Source organism: Chrysemys picta, chromosome 3 (genome assembly GCF_011386835.1).
Source record: "Chrysemys picta bellii isolate R12L10 chromosome 3, ASM1138683v2, whole genome shotgun sequence".
Lineage (NCBI taxonomy): Eukaryota > Metazoa > Chordata > Testudines > Emydidae > Chrysemys > Chrysemys picta.
The window spans coordinates 24,310,592-24,334,732 of NC_088793.1; the positions used below are offsets into that span (position 1 = coordinate 24,310,592).

A 24,141-nucleotide genomic window follows, 5' to 3' on the forward strand; every position below is an offset into this window, starting at 1 on the left:
CAAAGCTGTTGGGTTACCAGCCTGAGTGAAAGCCTCACTCAGGATTTAGCCTATAGCCCTGAATGGGCTGGCTAGCTTGTATTAAAAGCACCATTAAACTTCAGTCAGAGGGTTTTGTGAGTGGACTAGAGGGGGGTTTAGGGAAATACCTGAGTAAGGGTACGTCTATACTACCTGCCGGATCGGTGGGTAGTGTTCGATGTATCGGGGATCGATTTATCACGTCTCGTCTAGATGCGATAAATCGATCCCCGAATCAATGCGCGTACTCCACCTTGGCAGGAGGAGTAAGCGGAGTTGACAGGGGAGCCACGGCGGTCGACTCGCCGCCGTGAGGACAGCCAGGTAAGTCGAACTAAGCTACTTCAACTTCAGCTACGCAAATAGCTGGCAGGCGCTGGTGGAGGGGGAGGCGATGATCGGGGGGGGAAGGGATGCTATTGGGTGCTAAACACCCACCATTTTTTTTCCTGAGTGCTCCAGCCCCAGAGCGCCTATGGAGACGGCACCTATTTATTAAGGTCTTGTCTACACAGGAGATTTACCAGCATTACTAGACCAATATAATTATAGCAGTATAGCTAAACTGAGAAAAGGCCATGGTCATTGCCAGTAAGAATGTCTACACAGGGAGTTACACTTTATGGCTATTGCGGTATAATTAATATGGTGTAGCAAAGCTGGTAAATTTGACAAAAATAATTGTTTAAATGGAGATTTTGCTGATACTGTTGTGGCTGACGTTGCATTGTAAAGTTTCTCAGTTTTAGCTTTGCTGAGAATGCAAACAATCAAGATTTAGACAGACACAAACTAGGACAGCCCACTCAGGGGTGAAATTACCCCTGTCCAAAGGGCCATCATGAGGCAAGATGAATTTCATTCACATTCCTTATTCAGGGGAAGGTGCAGTCCAGCACTGAGCAAGGATCCCATTATTTGATCTTTAATTATCTAGATTTTTAAAGATCTGAAGTATTCAGATTTACTGGGCATTTCTTGATGCCCAATTCCTAAAACATTCCCTGTTTTGAACAGCTAAACTACAGCTTTGATGTTGCTTAAAGGGATGCTGTCAAACTGGCCCAGGTTTAATTCTGTAAAAACAAGCTACTGAAAAACATCAAAGAAAAATAGATGCATATCGATGTTTAATTTGCTGGGGAATTAGTGGGTTTACTTTAAAAAGCTGACCATAAAAAAATGCAGTGTTTGCAAACCATAAATTGCAGCATTGTGCTATTGCAGGGGTGTTTAAAGGTTAATTGGACCAGACACTGAAGCTGACTAAATTTAAGGTTGTTACTGGATTGCCACATAATTTTCACATGTGCAGAATTCTGTTAGATTTCTGTTAACCCTAACTTAAATTGCTCTGTGCATTATCGTAACTTGGCATGACTACAAGTTTTGAACTGTAAATTTCATAATGGGTTTGTAGTCTGTTTGCTATGCACGAAGCAACTGTAAGCCCGGTCCTCTGTCCTCAGCACATTTAAAATATGCCCTTTTTTTGCTGTGTAGACAGGATCTAGCCATCTTTAAACTGTGTCTCCAAGTCATGAAAAAGTCCTGGTACAGATTTGAGACACACCAGAACCTACGTATTCTGGATAAATAAACCCGTGTCTATATTGTTGTTGGAGGCATGCTAGTAATCACTGTGGACAGCACATTTGGACTATCACTGTTCTAGAGAAAATCTAGGTCTCGGAAATCACATGCAAACAAGGTAACTGCTAGTAGTATTGTTTCAACCATAGGACGAGAACTGCCCAGAGTGTGTGCGTTTCAAGTGTGCTCCACAGAATTTCCTGACCATTTTCATAAAACTTTCCAGGCTCTTTTTTCTAATTCGGAACACACAGCTCCCTTTGGCTAAGAGAAAAGTTGCTGAAAAAACTCCTGAGAAGAAAATCTAAATTCTGCAGGAAACTTGTGATTTCCTAGCAACAGTCTCCAAATACAAAAGGAATAATACCAGTCTGCAGCTGCCTGAGTTGAGGCTCTTGTTATTATGGTGCTTTATGACTTCTCTGGGACCGATTCCCTGTAACTCAAGTTCCTTGGTCAAGGGCTTCTGCTTCTAGAATACAACAGGCCTACTTCCTCCAGTCCAATTCTTCATTTGCTGAAGTTTTAGTTAAAAAAATCCCCCAAACTCCAGACAACTTTTATTTTCTACTCAGAGGCTGAGATTCTGAGCTGTGCCTCCCAGAGGCACAGCACTGAAAAGCACCTCCGGGAGGCAGGAGTTGGCTTTAAGGCACCTTTGTGACCTCCCTCTTCTGAGCTTCTCCGGGTCTTGGTGAGAAAATTGGAGCAACCTATTTACATCAAAGCATGGCGGCTGGAGTCCACCAAAACAACAAAAGGCCTGTCCCCACAGATAGAGGCACCCTAGAACTTAATTGAGTATGTGCGACAAAAAATGAACAAACAGGGACAAGGCTGCAAGCTGACAAACCTCCTCTCAACCCAGCATGTCCCATATGATGGGGCTAGCTACAGGCTCTGAGCATGGTGGCTTATGGCTGTCCTATACAGTGCCTGAACTGGGGAAACTCTTTCCCCAGCCAGGTAAAGGGATTTAAGGGACCATACCAAGCGAGAGAAACCATTGCAGAATGTTTATTCCTGATTCCAGATTAACCCAAACTCAGAAAAAAAGTGCCTTGCTACAACAGCAAAACTACAGTCTCTCGACTGTTATAACATGGTTTGATGTCTGCAGAGTTCAGCATATAGTACATTACTGAAGGTGACTCATAATCTAGATCATTGTTAGGTACCATGGTTACAGCAGTGTCACGGAGTCAGCGGGCCAGTGCTTTGGAACTACTCCATATGAAGCCAGTCAGGACTCTGGGGTAGCATGCCTCTTCTCTCTGAGCATACTGTCGCCAGGGCAAGAAGCTTACACAGCTTCGACCTTCCTGGGTCTGACCTCGGAGCATCCCCTTCCACACCATGCACTTCCCACAGTGAGTCTGCCCATACAGAGTGTTCCGGGGGAAGCCAGAGGGCCCTGCGCCCCAACTCCACAGTCAACAGCGACTCTCTGCCAGAGTAAAACAAAGGTTTATTAGTCGACAGGAACACAGTATAGAACAGAACTTGTTAGCACAGAAATCAGTGACTTTCAGCCAAGTACATCTTGGGGGAATCCCGGGCCAGACGCCCTGGACTCTCCCCTCTAGTCCCCCCAAGCAGACTGCCCAGCTACCAGCGACCCGACCTCAACCCCCCCCCCCCCCACCACCACCACCACCCCATTGCATCTTCTCCTGGTCTTTGTCTTGCTTCCCAGGCAAAGTGTCACCTGGTCGTCACCCGGTCACATCCCCCTCCTGGGGCTCGGATTGTGAAGGGCACTGGCCATAGCCTACATGCAGGCAGCTGGAGCAACCTCACCTGTCCCCAAGGGTCTCAGCCAAAGTTACACACCCTTATTCCCACTGCCTACTCATTGGTGCAGCACACAGGGAAACTGGGGCACACACAGTATTCATTCAAAACAGTAAGATTCACATAGGCTTATATACAACATAACAAGGGAAAATCCCCACTTCATCACAAACAATTTGGTCCCTTCTACAATGCTACCACTGTCATGATTTTATCATGAGTCTCATGGTATTTTGGTGATTTTTCTTAAAGCCCCAGCTCCCAGAATCATGTGATTACAGAGGACTCAGCTTATATTTAAAAAAAAAAATGTCTAGCCCTCTTGGTTGCAGAGAAAAGCTTGAAAACATGACCTGAGTGAACCCTAAAGCCTCAGAAAGCAGAATGCAAATAAAAAGAACCAATAATGTATTAATTTTTAAAATCTCATGATTATTTTGGGTCTCTTTCATGATTTTTTGATCACTCAAAGTCAGCAAGACTGCATGGACCTGAGCAAAAGCAAAATCCTTGTAATGTTCAGAGGCACTGCTTTGCTATAGCATTATCTCCACTGCCCACCCAACAGCAGGGTAACTTTGCTAGTGTAGCTGGGCCCCAACAATAGGAAAAAACATCTGACCCACTCACCTGTGTTGTGTCCAGGTATTCTACCCATCTCTACTGAACTCCACAGGGGACCCTAAAGACCTTCACCTAAGCTCAGACCCAGGGGGGTCAGGTGGCTCCAAATCTGGGTGACTAGCCTGGTGTCGCAACATCCTCACTGATATTTTTACTGTCGGCAGAGTTTTGGGCTGGCTGACAGAAGACAGAAATGAGGAAGACCTATTAGGTGATCCAGGGCATCTCCTGGCCAGTGCAGGATTGTTCCATGCACTGCATATTCAATAGAATCCTAACAGAGATGGAAAAGACCTTTTAGGCCATCAATCCATCTCCCTACCGGGAGCAGTTCACTCATTCCTAATGTAAACAGGCCCTGAGTAACTGCCAGCTGTGAACATGTAATCGCACCTTTGAGCTTAGACACACAGAAACATGCCCATACAGTGCATTTGTCTTTTGGTCTGCAGCTGTACATTCAGTTAAACCTCACTTCGCTGCTGTATGAGTTCGTAACATAGCCATTTTCCTTTCTGAATGAAACACCATTGACAATATCCTGATTGCCACAAACATCTGAGAGGAAAACCACTCACCGTAGCTACTAAAGGAGTCCTGCCTTGCAGTTTCAAAATGTGGTTGTGCCTTATAACAACTGCTGTCACACTACAGTTAAGGTATCACTATCTGTGGGGGCATTCTAGATTTTTTTTATTGTTGTGGGCTGGCTCACCCCTTCTGCAGTAAAGCTCATGAGATGGGCTAAGGCTGAGGAACTCCCACAGGTTCTCCTCATGGAATTTCCCTTACATTGTTCCGTGTGGGTGTGTTTGGTTTACCCCATGACTTCCCCATATAGAACAGACCCAGGGCTGGCCCCTAAACAGGGATCCCCTGGGATACACAGTGTATGTCTACACTGCAGCTGGGATCCAGGTTGGCTTGAGCTAGTGTGCTAAAAATATCAGTGAGGATGTTGCGGCACCGGCTGAGGCTCAGGCGAGTCACCCAAATTTGGAGCCACCTGACCCCCTGGGTCTGAGCTCAGGTGGCTAGCCCAAGCCTCCACTGGTGCTGCAAAGGCCACATTGCTATCTTGAGCTAGCACAAGTCTGTCTACCTGGGCTGGGAGGCATGCTCCCATAGGGGATAAGGAGACTCTGTACTTCTGTACTGGCACTAGGGGCAGCACACCCATCATCTGCTCCCTAGCCACTCAGGTCCCCCAGTCTTCCCCTTCCATCCATCCCTGGCATGCCCCCAATGCACTGGAGTCCCCACCTTCTCCACCCACATGGATCCCAACTGAACAGTCCTTTTTGGGGTTCCAGGAACGGGGGCGAGTGCCACAGAAGTAGCTGACCCCGCCACACTCCTTCCAAGTGGGAGACATGAGATCCATATATAGATCCATGCATGGATCACAGGAGCATGAGCAGGCCCTTTATCATTTTTCATTCATTATTTATAGGATGTTGTATATGTGTGTGGAGATTTACAGATAAGACATGGTTTAGGAACAGGAATTCTTCCTGGGAAAAACAAACAAAAAAAGTTATATATAAAGTTACTTTTGTTGCCACCCCCTCACCTTGAAATCCAGTTAGTTTCAAAAAGTCTACATCTATCCCTAGGATCCCCTGACAATGTTTGTGGCTTTACGAGCACATTTTCCTATTGACTCCAAAGGCACATCCATCTTTGTGGATCTGATTGCAGGATCACGGCCAATGGTGCCAGCTCTCATGATTTTATCAGAGACTCACACTATTTGGTGTTTTTCTTAAAGCGCCAGCTCCTGGAGTTGTTTTTTCTGTGTTTGTGCAAGAATCTCAGCTCTCATTTAAAAAAAAAAATTTAAAAAGTCAGTTTCTAGCCCTGATAGTTGTGGAGGAAAGCTTGAAAAGGTAAAACTTAAAGGCTCAAAAACCAACAGGCAAATAAAAAGCCTAAAGTTTGTTTGGTTTAAAAATCATGAGTTAAAAACCATCTCCTGAATTTTTAGGGAGCCTGACTCATGTATTTTGAATGACTGAAGTTTGGGGGAGGGGTTTCCACTCTCATCATGATTTAAATTACATTTTTCATGGGTTATTCCATAATTTCACTAATTACTATAGCTCTCGGGGAAAGAAACGACACAGAGGAATGTAAAAATGAACATGTGGCTTCATTTACAAAAGTAGCCACTGTGCCAGGATAGAAAATACACTTCATGAAACACTTCAAAGGAGCTTGTCAATACACAGAGTTACTGGACATACATCTCAGCTACACAAATATGAGACATTGCAGCGGTTCCAAACAAAACATTACTGTCTGCTATTTCAATCACGCTCTAATTAAAGAATCCTTAACTTTTCTTTAAAGGTGACCTGCAAAGGAAAAATATGGACTTGTGCCATTTTTTTTCTTTTATTATGCTATATAAGACGACTTAGACACGTTCTTTCAGGTTTTGTCTACACTAACACTTTGTCAGCAAAACTTTTGTCGGCCAGGGGGATGTTTTTTCATACAAGTTTCACCAACAAAAGTGCTGGTGTGGACAGGGCTATGTCGGCAGGAGACGCTCTCCTGCTGACATAGCTACCACCACTTGTTGGAGGTGGTTTAATTATGCTGACAGGAGAGCTCTCTCCTGCCAGCATAGAGTGGCTACACAGGAGACCATACAGAGGCGCAGCTGCAGCGGTACAGCTGTGCCACTGTAAGGTCTGTAGTATAGATATAGCCTTAACGTGTTTTTTTTTTCCCTCCCCCCCCCATTAGAAATTGAGGTCTTCTTTTCTATGAAGACTCAGTGGATGATATGAGAACTGATTGGCAACATCTTACACCTCAGAAATAAAACAGTTAATTGAGAGAAGTTATTTTATTCGTATTATTTAAAACTCTTTGGCCCTGATCCTGCAAACACTTATGCACAAGAATAACTTTACATACATGAGCAGATTGCCCTGAATTTCAGGGGACTATTTGCTTGTGACAATCTTTGTGGGAAGACAATTAGAGCGGTTAGAGAATTTTTTGACAAAACTAGATTTTTATTTTATTTTATTTATTTTGGAAATTCTTTTTTCAAACCCAAAAGCATTTACAGGAAAGAGTCGGTCTCAATTAATTTCTCGTCAGAATTTTTTTTTTAAAAAGTTTTGAAATTGCCTAAACATCCCATTGCAACATTGTAAAGGAAAAAATCCATTTTTTTCAGCTCAAAATGACTTTTTATTTAGAAATTTAAGCTACCTATAATTTATTTTAAAAAATTTAAAAGGTGGAAATTGAAATGAAAGATTTGATTGACCCAAACTGAAATATTTTTCAGATTGTTGGTTCATGAAAAATGTTGAGATGTCGCCTTCTTGTCCCAATTTGGAATTGGAACATTTTTCAAAATCTTGAAAATGTTCCTGGGGTAGGAAAACCGTTCCCTACCCAGCTCTAATGACAATTTCTTTAGGAGTCCACTATATACAGCCCAAGAGCAGGGGAAATCTCTGAAGAAGAAATCCTTACCCACCCCACTCCCTCCTAAGGCCATGGAATGGCCATAAAGAGTCCCTGGGGGCACCACAGGGATTTCATTTGCTGTTATCTCTAAATGGTTAAACTACTGAATTAACATATTTCCTGCCTACCCTTATTTAAATAAGCTATCCGATTAAACCAATCTGAACATCCCAAAGTACCACCAACGCTCCAGTTCCACTTTAGGGGAGGGGATGGAATCTTCCCAGGGCTTTTATCTTCCCTCTGCCTACATTAGACTGAATAGCATCTACCTGTGCTGGTGACACTGAGGATTTCAGATTAATCCTGTTTACAGATAAATGAATATCTACAACTGTAGGATATCTGCATTGACCTCAATGGGACAACCTTGTGCCTGAGGACACAATTTGACCTTTAAACTGATGTATACCCCAAGCTATAGCTAGCTAGTGCCTTGAAGAAATCTCTGCAGAATTTTCCCTTTTGCTGGGGATGTGATGTGTTTAAGTTCAGCAATTCATGTTTTAAACACTTATATTAAATACTTCAAGAAAAAATATGCACTGAGACTCATTAGTATCTCAATGCTTCAAGGACTACATACACACCTTTGCTAAAGTTCAAATTGCAAGCTACCGGTAATGATCATATATGGCATGTTTTGTTTTACCACTTCTTGGGTTTTGGCAGGGTCTCTTCATGGCTCATTGTTATGTGTGTTTTGTCCAAGATCCTGGAATCATCACCAGTAAAATGTGTAGCCGTGGATCTCTCCTTTAGGAGGAATTCAGATACCTAACTCTTTTCCACATCTTCCTGGTTGATGGGAAAAGCAAAAGAAGATGCATGGTGCTGACAAATCTCTTAACTATCCGCTTTGAAGAAAGCTGAGAGGCACAGGACTGAGATCATGGGCTTGTCTACACTTGAAATGCTACACTGGCTCAGCTGCAGCTGCGTTGCTGTAGTGCTTCAGTGTAGACACTACCTACACCAACGGGAGGGGTTCTCCCCTCAGCGTAGCTAATCCACCTCACCAAGAGGCAGGAGCTAGATAAATGGAAGAATTCTTCGGTCATCGTAGTGCTGTCTACACCGCGGTTAGCTTAGCTTACCTACATCACTCAGGGAAGTGGATTTTTCCGCTGAGCAATAGAGCTGCGTCAATTTAACTTTTAAGTGTAGACCAGGCCCATGTAGGGTGACCAGACAGCAAGTGAAAAATCAGGACAGGAGGGTGGGGGGGGGGGTAATAGGAGCCTATACAAGAAAAAGACCCCGAAATCAGGACTGTCCCTATAAAATCAGGACATCTGGTCACTCTAGGCCCATGTCTTCCTGCAGCAGCTTGACAGCGTGAAGAGAGATTGGTGCATGATACCTGGATGTCAGCTGCCTCGGCTTTGGGCTCTTCCATGATGAAGACTGTGGTGATTTTAGCAGCAATCTATGCCAATACCCCCTCCAGTGTCAGGGAGAGTCCTGGGGTAAGAAAACCCCTCATGAACAATTATGAAGTGACCTGCACCTAGGGGAAGTTTCTTCCTAACCTCAATCAGTTAGTGGTTTGCTTAAGACCTGAAGAATGAAAATTATTCCCAGCTGATGGTAAGAAAAACCAAGTATGTTTCCAGGACAGCAGCATGATTCTCATTACTGCTAATGCAAGTTACATATGCAGAAAGAGCATGTGTATGGTAAGGGTGTGGAGGTAGGTGTATTATGCATATATAATACAAAAGGATCTGTATAGTACTACAGGTATTTGTTATAATCTTCTCTAGAGGAAAAAATCCAACATGTTTGGATTGAATGCTATTGGACCAGTGCTAAGACCCTCCGGTAAGATGCTGAGTGCCCTCATCTCCCATGAAAGTCCATGAAACATAAGGCCAGATTCTGCATTCCTGGAACTGTAGCAAAGAAAAAAGTGCAGGTTTGGACCCTAGAATATATTAAAGAAAAAATAACTGCTTAAAATGAGGAGACAAGCCTCTTCTGCAATTCTGGCTTGTAAACACACACATCCCCCTGCATTGCCCCCACATGCATCCTCAGGGCTTTCAGTTGGTTCCCAGAGCAGGGGCACCAGCATTGTTATGAAAGGGCAGTGAACTGGAAGACAACTGTGTGTATTATCATGCAAATGAGCCCACCAAGCAACCCACTTTGTTTCCAAATTCTGAATTCCCCCTCCCCCACACTGCCACGTCAAGTTTTGAATGAATGAGTAAATGAATAGTATCAAACCATGTAATAAACATTTAGCGCTAAATCCAACCCATCAAAGGTGCTTCACATGGAACCAAGACTTAGCTCAAAAAATAGACAGTCAAGCTTAATATGTATAAAAATATAGCTGGCTAAACATGTGCTGTAAGCTCCCAGCTAATATCCAAACCATACTGCTGTACTGTCAGCATTAGAGCACTGACAATCCATCAGTCCCTCTGGTTCTAAAATTTCTTACTAATTAACTCCCTTTTTAGCACTAGTTTGATATTCCATTCATGTAAGTGAAGCAGATTTGCCAGTGCTTATTATATTATTATAGCAAATGGTTACTTGCTTCGGAATTATGTATGAATGATAAACTGCACACACATATATGCACCTCATGAAGTGAACTGCAAAGAACGAACGATAAAAGAAGGGATAAGGTCTCCTTTTCTAAACAGTCTGCAATCCTCTGGCTGTCACCGGAAAAGGCATTAGACCTGTCTGCTGCTTTTCATAGGCTGTGGCACATTAACATCTAATGTGAAAGAAAATTCCTCCTTCTCAACATGAGCTATGATAAACTTGGGAGGAAAAAATCTTATTCCCTTCCTCTTCTGTGTTCTCTACAAGTGTATGTACAGTATTGCTTAAAGTTATGCATTTGGGGGTTGATCCAGGGCCCCACTGAAGTCTATGGAAAAACATCCACTAATTACACTGGACTTTGAATCAAGCCCTTATAGACATATAGATGGTGAGAAAGAGACACACACTGCAGACCAAATCCTGGTCCTGGTAATGTCTGGTATGTCCATACTCACTCACTGTAGATATATAGATTCTAAGGCCTTGGCTACACTGGCAATTCACAGCGCTGCACTTGCTGCGCTCAGGGGTGTGAAAAAACACCCCCCCCCCGAGCGCAGCACTGTAAAGCCCCAGTGTAATCAGCACCTGCAGCGCTGCACGCTCACTCACAGCGCTGCTATTCCCCTCGGAGAGGTGGAGTACTTGCAGCGCTGCGAGAGAGCTCTCGCAGCGCTGGCGGCGCGACTACAATCCGCGAGTGTAGCCAAGGCCTTACATTCACGTGGTTTAACTTCCTTGAGTGGTGGTCGACTCATGGTAGTAAAGTGAAGGATTACAGAAGTGAGATCTCTTGCGGCTCCTGAGGGAGAAGCATCGCCTCTTTGAGGTGGCCATGTAACCTTCGTCTCTACCTAGTAGTCTCTTATGTCTGTGCAAACTTTTTCTCTCCCTGCAAAAATAGCATAAGAATCTTTTCAATGCACAGAAAAGCAAAACAAACTAAATTAAGCTCTTTTGGGTGGGGGGGGGGGGGGCGGCAATAAAAGACATTGGGCCAAATTCTGCTCCCAGTTACACCTATGCAATCCCAGTGCAGTAAATGGGGTTACACCAGGGTAAAAAGTGAAAGAAGAATTTGGGCAAAATATGTAGTTTAATGTTAATGGATAATAATGAACAAATTATTTAAAAAACATTTTTACCCAAACTATTAATTAGTGACTCACCAACTTCTATCTCCCTAAAAGGTCATCTCTATCTTTTGCTTGTGTTGGTGAAAATACAGTCTAATAATGGAATATCAAAATACATACTTTTAAAAATCCTTATTCTTTTAGTGCTGTATCTGCTACCGGGAGGGGGAAGGAGGGAAGGGAAGAGGAAAATAACAAAACTTCCCCAGGCTACTTCAGGTTCAGTATATCCAAATCATAGAAATCTTTGGATTCAAGAGACTTCTAGTTGGAATCTTGGGCCTGAAACTGCACTGGTTACTCAAGCAAACCTCCCACTGACTTCTCAAGTTGAAACCAACAGTTCTGCCTATGTAAAGGAAGATATGATTAGCTTTATACTCAGTTCTCCTTAATCAAGAATATTACAGTTAATGAATATGCACAGTGTACAGCACAAGACAAAGCAAACGAAGGCTCCGATCCTGCAATCAGCTGTGTGGATCAGGACTCTTAATATGATCTCACTATAGTCTTATTCATAAGTTAACAGATGGTATAAGAAGGTGATGCTCAGTTAAAACATTCTTTTTCTTACAGGATTTATTTTTCCCCTGAGCCAGATACTACAGCCCTTACTCAGACAAAACACAATTGATGTCCAGCATGAATGTACTGGTCTCCTACGCACCTCAGTAGTAAATACTGATACTGAGTTACAGGGGTAGGCAACCTATTGGAAGCGTGCCAAAGGCGGCACGCAAGCTGATTTTCAGTGGCACTCCCACTGCCCGGGTCCTGGCCACCGGTCCGGGGGGCTCTGCATTTTAATTTAATTTTAAATGAAGCTTCTTAACACATTTTAAAAACTTTATTTACTTTACATACAACAATAGTTTAGTTATATATTATAGACTTATAGAAAGAGACCTTCTAAAAACGTTAATATATATTACTGGCACATGAAATCTTAAATTAGAGTGAATAAATGAAGACTCGGCACACCACTTCTGAAAGGTTGCCAACCCCTGCTGTATTATATAAGGATACAGTAGTTAATTCCCCTGCCTCAGTCTCCCAATGCATAAACTGGAAACATTAATACTTACCTCACCGGGACACTGGAGATTAGTTTTTTTGGTTTTTGCACAGCTTGATAAAACTGTAAAGTGCTACTGTAAGTACAAAATATCATATTATTATAATCAGATTAAAGAAAAAAGGTCACATGTTGGGTTTACCGACTTTGGCTGAAATTATACAGAGAGTCTCCAGGCTAGAGAAAGGATCTGAGTTTGTAGTTCCTTTTGCAGAAATAGTCTCTGGCAATAACCCCTTAAGCACAATGCAGGAGATTTGCAAAAAGGGACTAGTGATTTTTTGGGTACCTCAGGTTTTGGGTGCTAAAATTAACATACTTTAAGAGGGCCTGATTTTTAGAAAGTGATGAGCATTCCTCCATAAAAGTCTCCCCCCCCCCCCCTTAGAGTGTCTAAAATTTGAAGCCCAAAAATTGAAGCATCCAAAATCATTAGTTATTTCTGAAAAATCCTGGCCAATTATTTTTGCCTGAATTAAAAATGCCAGTATTTTCCACTGAAAATCATTAGAAGCAATTACATTCACTAAGGACATTTTTTTTTAATTCAATAAAACACACACACTAGTTTAAATGTAATATGAGGTATTTTTCCTGTCTGTCTACTGATTGAATTCCTAATCAGCAGAACAAAGAGCCCAACCCTGCTCCTATTTAAATCAATGGCAAAATGCCCATTGAGTTCCATGGGATGCAGTCTTCTCTGCTGAAACAAAGCAAGCGCTACAAAAGGTGTTGTTTGACAATTGTCATTACTTGGTTTATAATCCAGAAGGTACTACCGGTAGCAAATGTTCAGATTCGGTGTAAAGTGAAGGGCCTGATTCTCCAGTCACTTGTTACTTCTGATTTACACTAACTCTGCAGACGTCAATGGGGTTACACTGGTATAAAACTGGTTTAAGAGGAGAATCAGATCAATATAATCTTAATATGATGAGACCGCTCTTCAGGACTCAAAGTCTTTGCTAAAATGACAAGAGGGTTTATAATTTTGTGCGTGAATCAGCAAGGCATGTACTGCATTGCATTAGGATGAATCGATATTTTGTACCTATCTAGTTATCACTCAGGAAGGATTCCCCTAAAATAAATAAAATTTGAATATGTTCTATAGTTGCAGGTGTTGTCACCCCACCTAGTGCCATTTTTATTTGAACAGTAGAACACGGTACCTGTCAAAGAAAAATCCCAGGTGAACCAAGCCAAGAGGGAAAGAAAATAAAGATGGGCATTTACTCGCAGAAAGTGAATTAGGTCCACCCCCTCAACCATACAGGAGGATCAGAGACTAAAAACTTGCTTTGAAAAAAGAAAAAAAAAGGGATCTTTACGGGGCTGCTCTGGTGCAAGAGTGTCCCCTCCCTTTTTGGGCTGTAAGCAAGTGAAGCCTGTAGCCCAGATGTGTTATGCAGGAGAGTAATTCAGCAGTTAAGGGCAACCTATGGAAAAACAACATTAGGAGGCAAGTGGGGAGAGTCACTGACCCCGCCCTGCTGCAGGACAAAGGAGTTTTGTGCTTCTGAACTGGTTACTTACTGAGGAAATGAAGGTGACATATCACAGACAACACAAAAACAAAACACTCCATATAGGAACAACACTTCCCTCCCACAACCCGACCTCAGAGAATTTGGTCTCCCTATTGCAGAAGCTGATGTCTCTGGAAAGCTCCCACGAAAAGGATACCCAATGTTGCAGAAAATACACTTATTACAGAACTCTGCTTCAAAAGACCATACATATCAAACCCCACTCATCCCAAGTTTTATCTGTGAGGTTAGTCACAGTATGCAGTCACTATATGCAGATAGTAACTTCAGCTTAGTTCAGGCAACTCATTGAACCACAAGAAACTTCTCATGAGTGTCATCATAGAGTCTTTTAATACTTTACATAAAAAAAACTGCATACACAGCTTATATAACTTTATGTAAACATCATATAAGTCTCATTGCTTTTGCCATGTCAGTTCATTAAAAAACAAAAACCCTAAACAAACTGTCAGTACCACTGTCAAAAAGAGAAACCAAAATACCTCATAAAGGACAAAAATAGATGGATAGGTTTGTTCTCTGAACCAGAGAAGCACAGGTTTAATGGCTGCCCTGTAAAAATAAATTTTAAATAAACCCAAATACTTTAAACTGCTCTGGGAGGGGAGAGGAAGGAGCCAGTGTTTCCACTCACTTTTCAAAGAAATACAGTGGTTTTATTTCATTTGACATTTTTTAAAGAAATCCAAAACAGATGAGGTTACTATGTCAAAAGTGTTCATAATGCTACAGTGTTATATGCATTTGACAAGTGTTAAAATTAAAGAGTTAACACCTAGTTGTGCAAAGTAAGTTCTCACTGGAAAATGATAGTTTTTAAATTAACCGAAGCAACACAATTGCAGAAGACAACTGTAACTGAAGGAGCAGGCACCAAGATAATACATGGCAACATTGGGCTTCTCCCCACCCTTTCCCATCCTGCTGGGACTGCCATCAGGAGATGGAGGTCTAGGGTAGATCAATCTTTTCCAGTTCAGCTGGGTGACTTCTACAACTGGAGTCAGTTCAGCTCTTTAAAACAGCAGGCTTTAGTCGTTCTTGATTGTGTTGGGGAAGGGCGTCTGTTCCTTTCAATGACTGAAATTCAAGCTGGGTTGAGTAGTTTGGCACCCACTCCCCAGTTTACTTTAAATAATAAACACACCTTTCAGTATCCCAGTTCAAACAAAAATAACATTTAGGTATATACACACTGGATAACCCACCCTTCCCTGATGCCCCTTTGGATCCAAGTCCTCATAGAACTATGTTACACAGCAGGTACATGGGAGGTCAGCTCAGTCCAGAGAATCTGCCCCATGGGAGGTACTGCAGGAAGTCTGAGAAATGCAGTCCCCACCCCAAAGCACTCAGGGCCTGGGATAGGAAGAGCGCACATACAGGAAGGAGGAAGTCTTTTCCGAGTGTCTCATGTGCATTGATCCCCTCTCACAAAGGAGACTGTCTTGGTGCAGTAGATGCTGGGTTAATAACCCCAGCTGGAGAGCAGGGAGAGGAGCTGGGTTCATTCCCTCCCCCCGCCTAAATCTCAGCAGCAGTGGCTGCGTTTCACAGTCCATGAGCCATTGGTTTGCAGGGGGTGGGAGCAGCCTTGGTCTCTGGACGATGGGCGCCTCCCCCAAGTCTCAGGGCATGCAGGCGCCCTCCCGCTCCGCAGCTCTCTGTCCCCCGCACGCTCCCTGGGCTAAGCGCGTGGGTCTCCCCGCTTCACCTGCAGTGCGCGGCTCCTAGCAGGGGCAAACCCCCCAGTGCAGCGTCCCCCCGGTCCCGGCGGGCGAGTGACCCCAAGGCAGCCCCACGGCGCGCCCTATAGCACCTTGCAGCAGTTGAGGCAGCCGCTCGGGGCGCCGTAGCGCTTCTGCAGGGCGGCGCGGGTGGCCGTCTCGAAGACCTCGCGGACCCCTTCCTTGGTCTTGGCCGAGCACTCCAGGTAGTCGTAGGCCTGGATGCGGACGGACATGGCCCGGCCGTCCTCGGTGCGCACGGGCTCCTGCTTCATGCGGGCCAGCTCGTTGCGGACGTGCTCGTCATTGCGCAGGTCCTTCTTGTTGGCCACCAGGATGATGGGCACGTTGGGGCAGAAGTGCTTGACCTCGGGCACCCACTTCTCCGGGATGTTCTCCAGCGAGTCCGGGCTGTCCACCGAGAAGCACATGAGGATCACGTCGGTGTCCGGGTAGGAGAGCGGCCGCAGGCGGTCGTAGTCCTCCTGGCCGGCCGTGTCCCACAGGGCCAGCTCCACCTGCTTGCTGTCCACCTCAATGTCCGCCACGTAGTTCTCGAAGACGGTGGGCACGTAGACCTCGGGGAACTCGTCCTTGCTGAAGACGATCAGCAGGCAGGTCTTGCCGCACGCCCCGTCCCCCACCACCACCAGCTTCTTGCGGATCGCGGCCATGGCCAGGCTCGCCAAGCTCGCCTTGTGGTGCAGCAGGATGCTGGAAGCGCCTTCTTCGCCGCCCGCCCCCCTTCCTCCGCCTCCCTCTCGCTGTCTACAGGGCACCGTGGCGAGCGGGGATGGGCGAGGCGAGCCGGGAGGTGGGGGGTCTCTCTCGCACCACGCGAGCTGGGGATGAAGCGGGATCGCTGCACACCGGCTGTCTCCTCCCCGGGCCCCGGGGCTTTGTTACTGCCGCGCTCTCCCCTGCCGGGCTGCGATGAAGGAGGGGGATCGCTGCACCGCCCCGTTCTGCAGGCTGCCGGGCTCGCTCTCCTCACCGCCTCCCGCAGCCGGGGCTCCCCGTAGGCAGCCCACCGTCTCCTCTCTCCGTACGGCTTGCGCCTCTCGCCTGCCCCCGCTGCTGCGGATCCGCCGCGCACCTGAAGCAGCCTGAGGTGTATTTTGTGGGGCAGGGGCTTGAGCAACGTGGACAGCGAGCGCTCAACCCTTCCACCGCTCTCAGTCTGGCTCTACCAGTGCTGCAGGCTGCCGCTGGGCGCTGCTATTTAAAGGGGCCGGCTACTTTCTTAATATAGCCGGCCAATAGCAAGGCAAAGAGTGAGGTCATCTTTTTGAAGGCGCTCAGCCATTGGTGGGGAGCTGCAGGCACTGCAGGCGGGGCCGGGCCGGAGTGACTGGCACTCTGCAATGAGGGAGGCGGCTGGCTCGCTGCAAGTGGCCGGACTGAGGCGCGCTGCTCCTCGGACCTGGGCAGGGACTGCACCGTCCTGAAGGGTGGAGCGGGAGGGCGTTAAAGGGGCCGCCTTTGCTCTTCTCCCCAGGGCCAGGTGCCGTCGGTGTTTTTCCCAGAAGGGGTCCCGCTTCCTGGGAGCTGGAGGATTGATTCCCCTTAAACTTTCCTGAATGGCACAGATATTTCCCTGCCTCCCTCCACTGCAGTGTCTCCACCTCAGTGTTTCTCAGAGCTTCACAAGCAGCTGTGTGCTGTAGATAGGGTGACCAGATGTCCCGATTTTATAGGGACAGTCCGGATTTTTGGGTCTTTTTCTTATATAGGTTTCTATTACCCCCCCCCCCCCACACACACACACACACACACACCACCTGTCCCGATTTTTCACACTTGCTGTCTGGTCACCCTAGCTGTAGCTCCCTCGGAACATGGCTCAAGCTAGCTCCTTCCCAGCCCCATCTCCCCTCACTCACCAGCCGCAGTTAGTTATTGATACCAAACGTCACACTTTCCACATGCTAAACACTTACCAGGCTGCAAGGGATGTGGAAGCAGATGAAGATACTTTGAGGGATCCAGGGCTGGCTCTACCATTTTTGCCGCCAAAAGCAAAAAAAAAAACCACGCCTGGACTGTGCCACCCCAAGAATGGATAGAATGCAGCCCCTTAGCATGTGCCGCCCCAGGCACGTGCTTCCTCCTCTGGTGCCTGGAGCCAGCCCTGGAGGGATCACTGTTCCATCGTGCTCCCCACCCCACAACCTGCCTAGGAATAAGTAACCAACTTCATATGCCCAGTTTTGCCTTATTACCCTGTGCAAACATTGACCTGTAATGAAATGCTCCATCTGTGACAGAATTGCACATGGTTAATTGATGTGCAGTGCACACAGTTTCCATCATTTAGAGCCCTGACTAGTTAAAAATACTTTTCATTCTTCTGTGTGTGTGAACAGTGAAACCTGTCTTAAGAGGCCACTGCAGGGACCAGCAAATAATAATAATAAGCAATCACACTGCCTAGAACAGAAAGTCTTTAAAGATTGGACAAAATGGAACTGGAGTCCTCAGGGATTATTTAGAGGGGTTAGTTTAAAAAGTTACATTTAGATCACTGACTAATAATAAAAACAGGACCCATCCACTTCCCCCCTTCAAATATAGTGATAATTTTTCCTTTAGTCTAAGATCCTCATATGCCAAGTTTCAGTCCAGAAGGAATATTTGCATGGAGGGATTATAAAATCCTAGAACTAGTAGACTTTAATTGAACTGCCCTCTGAATCTTAATTTATAGTAATATTAGTATGTCTACAAAATGACGTGGCTTATCAGTGGTAAACGGCATACACCAACAAACACTCTCATCAGGAACAAACAAGGACACCTACTAACAACCGAAAAAGAACAAGATGTGCACTGGACAGAACATTTCAAAGAATTGCTGAACAGGGAACCACATAAAGAGGAAGCAAACATCTAGGAAGCAGAAGAAGATCTTGATATCAACACAGACACTGCAACTAAGGCCTGGTCTACACTAACCCCCCAATTCGAACTAAGGTACGCAACTTCTGCGACGTACCTTAGTTCGAACTTACCGCGGTCCAGACGCGGCAGGCAGGCTCCCCGGTCGACTTCGCGTACTCCTCTCGCCGAGCAGGATTACCGGAGTCGACGGCGAGCACTTCCGGGTTCGATTTATCACATCCAGACAAGACGCGATAAATCGAACCCAGAAGTTCGATTGCCTGCCGCCAAACCAGCGCGTAAGTATAGACATACCCTAAGGAAGAGATCATTCAAGCTATCAAATCCTTAAAAAATAAATTAGCAGCATCTATCCTGGCCACTCTATTTACATCAGTCTGGGAAAGGAAAAAAGTGCCAGATGAGTGGAATAATGGAGTTGTAGTGAAGATACCAAAGAAAGCAACTCTCAGTGATTATAATAACTGGTGTGGTATCACACTTTTATCTGTGCCAAGCAAAGTATTTTGTAAGGTCATAGTCCAGCGTATATCAGAGGCAGTTGATAGAGTTCCCAGAAAAAAGCAAGCTGGTTTTCGGAAAGGTCGTGGATACACAGACCAGATCTTCATTCTAGGAAACATAATAGAACAGTGCTTAGAATGGCAATGACAACTCAACATAAATTTCATAGACTTTGAGAAGGCTTTTGATAGCATTCACAGGACCAGCCTTTGGAGCATTCTGCGGGCATATGGAATTCCTTTCCATATAATCAACGTCATCAAAAGCTTCTATTTCAGCTTTACCTGCAGTGTTGATCACAGTGAGCTCAGTTTTGAAGTCAAAAACAGGAGTACGTCGGGGTGTGTCATGTCTGCAATCCTCTTCAACATTGCCATCGACTAGGTAATGTGGCGTACAACAGAAGACATGCCAAGAGGCATTACATGGACACTCTTCTCATCCCTTGAAGACCTAGACTTCACAGATGATGTCGTTCTCCTATCATATACCCAACACCATATACAAGAAAAAACAGCTCAACTCAATGCATTCAGCCAGCAAATTGGACTGAAAATCAACCGCAATAAGACAGATATCATGACCTTTAATATTGCCTCACCATCACCAATACGGATAGAGGGTTATGTTCTCGCCAATGTAGAAACATTCACATACTTGGGCACCACCATCAGCCAGGACAGTGGAACAAGCCAGGACATCTGGAACAAAATCAATAAAGCCAAGAACACCTTCAAGAGCTTAAATACAGTCTGGAAATCATCAAAATGCAACACAAAAATCAAACTCAAGAATTATCAGAGCTGCATACTTTCAACACTACTTTATAGTGGGGAATGAGAGTATGACATGTCCAAACTGTCTTTATTCCATATAACCTGCCTCAGAAAAATCCTCCATATCTTTTGGCCCAGAACAATCTCAAACCAAGATCTATTGACACAGTGCAGCAATGAAGATCTGAGCACCATCATTGCCAAGAGGCGTTGGAGATGGATCAGTCATGTGCTTCAGATGGAAACTGATTCCATCACCAGAGAAGCAATAAGATGGACACCTGAAGGCAAGTGAAAATGAAGCCGCCCGAAAACAACATGGCAAAGAGCTGTGGAAGCTGAGCTGAAAAACCTGGGGCACAGCTGGGAAACTATTGAAAGACTTGCCAGAAACAGACAGGAGTGGAGGAGCTTCATCACTGCCTTAAACGCCAGAGGTGTAATAGGAACACGATGATGATGATGATTAGTAAAGCATGTTAATCAATAAATTAATATGGAAGTTAAACAAAAAGAAGGAGCAAGTGATTCAGTTAATCAATATTTTGATGACGGGAGCTATTGAAAACCCTAAAATAGGTAGCTATGCTGGACACAGTAAAACAATGCATTTTAAAATCTTACAACATGATGGGTACCCTGCTGCTATCTACTGTGCTGTACCTCTGCTGCTATTATTGCTGCTCATTGAGTATCTCCTTAAGGTCTTGTTCCTGCAAACAGTGGCTTAACTTATTCTATTGACTAATGACTGGAATTGGACTACTCACGAACACTTCCACTGCAGGACTGGGTCCAAAGTATACCCTTTTGCTAGCCTGTACAGACCTTAGTAACTAGAACATAACTCCTAAGCCATAATTCCATATACACTGACCTCACATCACACTTTACAAAAAGTATGTAGCCACTTGCATATATAGGGTGGTTTGACAGGGTACTTCCCTTAGACTATTACAGCAGTGTATTGTCAGTAGGCCAAAGATGTGGTTATGGTTCATTTAATCCTATAGATTTGAATAAAATGAATCTTCTATAAGGATCTCTCTCTTTTCTGTTTCCCCCCGCTGTCAGGGGACTATACTTTGCCTTTTCAGGGTGATGGATTTGGTGACTTAGTAGATCATTTCCACCTCTGATTTATGCAATCCTATTTTGTAACTGGCTGTAAATCCTCTTGTGGTGATTGATGCAGTATCTTTCACATTAAAGCTATTAAAACTATACAGAGCACAATCATGTACTCACTTTGACTGATATTGGGGTCATGTTGGTATTAAAGGGACATCACCACTTCAAAATCCCATTTCTAGCTGAAAGCGCCCCCCCCCCCAGAAAAACATGATTGTAAATTTCCAAAACTTTACAGGGGGATACAATAGCTGATACACTTTTAATTTTTAATTGGTTAGATTTCAAGGTGTTGGTGTCCCTGTGAATCCACTCACTGGGCTAACTCTTTCTCCATCATGACAAGAGGTAAGCCATTTCTGTAGAAAGAAGGTCTCACTTCTCATGAGGACAGATCCTTCTAATAGTGGAGCATTTGTATCTTGTACTATAAGGAGATAATTGTTTTTTTTTTTTTTTTGTAACAAGTACTTTATGTATTGTTTTAAAAGATAGTCCGAGTTCATTTGCTGTGTAATTTAAACCATATTATCTACCTTTACCGTTTGCAAGTTATTTGAACCTCTTTGAACATGTGAACAAAAACTATGTTTATTTTTTTCACTGGAGGTTAGTGCCACCATGTGGCCAACCTAATGGTCTGTTCTGGTAAGTCAGAACTTTTGCATCTGGGGAGGCAGAAAGAAATAAACTTACAAAATAGTCACAAATTCTATGTAGTCAGTTTAAGATTTATTGTTGTTGATGTGATTTTTAACTTGCTTTTGGACTCCATGAAGAAACATAGCTCAAATTAGATTTTATCATTTTGTAAAAAAAAGAAAAAGAAAAAGAAAAAAAGAAATGAATTAGCTAGGGTGAAGGAAGCAGCCGACTGGTTAGTTATGTTTGACATATCAACTGTGCTCTGAAATGAGGAATATAAAAATGTATTGCTTATTAATTTCAAAAGAACACGGGTCTGTTCTTCTCCCAAAATGCCAGTGGGAGCTATCTGTGTTCATTTGAGTCCAGCTTCTGCTCTCCTAACTCACATGAGTAGTCCCATTGAAGTCAGTGGGCCTGATTCTGATTTCATTTGCTTTTCAAGAGAAAGTCCATAGAAGTCAACAGAGTTACTCACCAATAACCAATGATTCAAGTGAATAGGATCTATTCGGGTAAAATTCTCACTGAGCACTGAGACTTTTGCCCAAGAATTTTGTCCAAGAATTGGAGCTTCCGTCTCCAATTAAAACATCAGCATCAGTGCAATTTCTGTCAAGGTACTATACCTTTAAAAATGCAAATTTAACATAAGGCCAGTGGGCCACATTCAATGAAACATGCTCACTTACACCAGCAGTGACATCAGTCCATAAACATTACCTTAAAGTCAAGACATAGACCCAGAAAAGCAATTAGATTCTGAGCTGAGGCTGCTAGAACAGCTATGTGGTACCTGCAATGAATTGTCTTCCTTGGTGCTTAATATATTCAGGGGTGGTCAGCCTCAGATTTCTGTGTGTGTCGGAGCTGGTGTCTGTAAATTGAGCTAAATGGATAATAACATATATCAGTGCCTGGTCTTCCTTCTCAAGAAGGTGAGTGAGGGCAATGGTGGAAAAGCAGGAAAGTAAAATTAAAATAGGTGGTTGGGACCAGATGGCTTTTCCTCTTTCCCAAGGGCCAGTTCTGCCTTTAGGTGTGTACTAATGGGTACCACTAAGGTCCATACACATTTTTCAGGGCTGAGTTTGGCCTGGAGTATCTAGTTCTGATGTTCTTTGCATTTCAGATATTGATGCTTTGGAAGACAACCTAATTGTTTAAAAATTAAGCAAGTGAAGAGATAAAGGTGAGGTAGGGGTGGAAAATCCCACTGGATAATGGTGTTTCATTTCACTCCCTTCTACCCTTGATGAAATTGGTAGTAGTATTTATTTAACCCAGACAATTTATGTTCAGGTACAAACATACACTAAAAATGCAAAAACCTAGCCAGGAAGCAATCACTTCTCTCTTTGTAAATGATTAGGCAAGTAAGCTCATTTCCTGCTGTGGCGTAACACTTATTGAGGAACTCCTATGTGCTAATAACATTATATGTTAATTTGTATATTGAGTCCTCCATGCTTTCTCTTCCCATGATGTTAAGACCCCTACCCTACAGTCCTGATGCAGGCAGAAATCCCAGTGAAGTAAGATAAGCAGGATTTGGCCTAGTATGGTTATTTTGCAATCTTATGCTAAGAAGCCTCTGAGTAGATGTGGGAAGAAAGGCTCAAATAATTAGTATGGGGCTATTTGATGGAAGAGGAGAGCTTATGGCATTTATAAGGACTGGGATGCTCATTTCATGATGTGGCAGGCTTATTGCTGTCACAGGTGCATGAGAAAAGCTGAATTTAACACTCAAATACTGAAAATGGAGGAATAAAGTAGATACATTCCTGGCATGCAAATACACAAAACAGGAATTGAACAAGAATAGTGTATTTTTGTATAACAAGCACACAAACAGTAGGTGCGGTACATATAAGAGTATATCCTGAACGACGAGGAATTAGCCCGATAATATGTTAAATAAGTGTATAAACAATCAGGGTGCAATCCTACAAAGTACTTAGCACCATGCAGAATCGAGCCCCAATGGGTTCACAGTCTAAATACTTTTACTTTGGGAAGTTACCTTACACCGTGAACTATAATGGTTAGGCTACCAGAAATATCCTTGAATGCCACCCATGAGGACTTGTACAATCAACCATAAACATACTTAATCATAGTAAAGTAAATGGACTCAGAACATCCTCAGGGCTCCAACTTAAAAAAAAAAAAGTAAGTCATGAATTCCATGTTCTTATGCTAAAACTATTTTAAACCTAAAACCTTGTTACAAACAGATAGCTCTTTAGTAGCTTCGCTAAAATTAAATGAAGGGGTTGCTTATATCCAGGCATTAGCAGATAAGGCCTGCATGCACAAAAGGAGCTGGCCAGAAGTCCCCAAACTGTGGGGCATGCCCTCCTAGGGGCACAGAGGAACATTTGGGAGGGCACGGTGAGGGCCTGGGTCAGCCCCCTTGCGGAACGGGGAGGGAAGCCACCCAGCTCTGCTCCTGGCCCCAGCCCCAGCTGGCGGCCCTGCACCAGGGGCTCTACTTGCAGTCCCATGCCTGGGCCCCAGCTGCCGGCCCTACGACCAGGGCCCTGGCTCCCAGCCCCACGCCCAGGGCTCCGGCTCTCAGCCCCGCAC

The 24,141-nt window shown here is 44.2% G+C and overlaps 1 protein-coding gene and 1 long non-coding RNA gene across 2 annotated transcripts; both read right to left on the minus strand.

The window, feature by feature from the left end:
* Positions 1-2,308: 2,308 nt before the first annotated feature.
* LOC122173587 (uncharacterized) lies at positions 2,309-18,932 on the minus strand. The gene is made up of 3 exons (XR_010599389.1): positions 17,533-18,932; positions 4,039-4,209; positions 2,309-3,061 (listed from the first exon to the last, which is right to left on the minus strand). It is a non-coding gene; the product is annotated as an uncharacterized LOC122173587 (long non-coding RNA).
* On the minus strand, positions 14,173-16,863 carry RHOB (ras homolog family member B). Its single transcript, XM_005297325.5, has one exon. It carries the CDS (start codon positions 16,264-16,266, stop codon positions 15,676-15,678), a length of 591 nt encoding a protein of 196 aa, XP_005297382.1. The 5' UTR covers positions 16,267-16,863; the 3' UTR covers positions 14,173-15,675.
* Positions 18,933-24,141: the final 5,209 nt, after the last annotated feature.

Excerpts from the sequence above, each read along its gene's own strand:
- RHOB (XM_005297325.5), bottom strand. The coding sequence starts at position 16,266 with ATGGCCGCGATCCGCAAGAAGCTGGTGGTGGTGGGGGACGGGGCGTGC.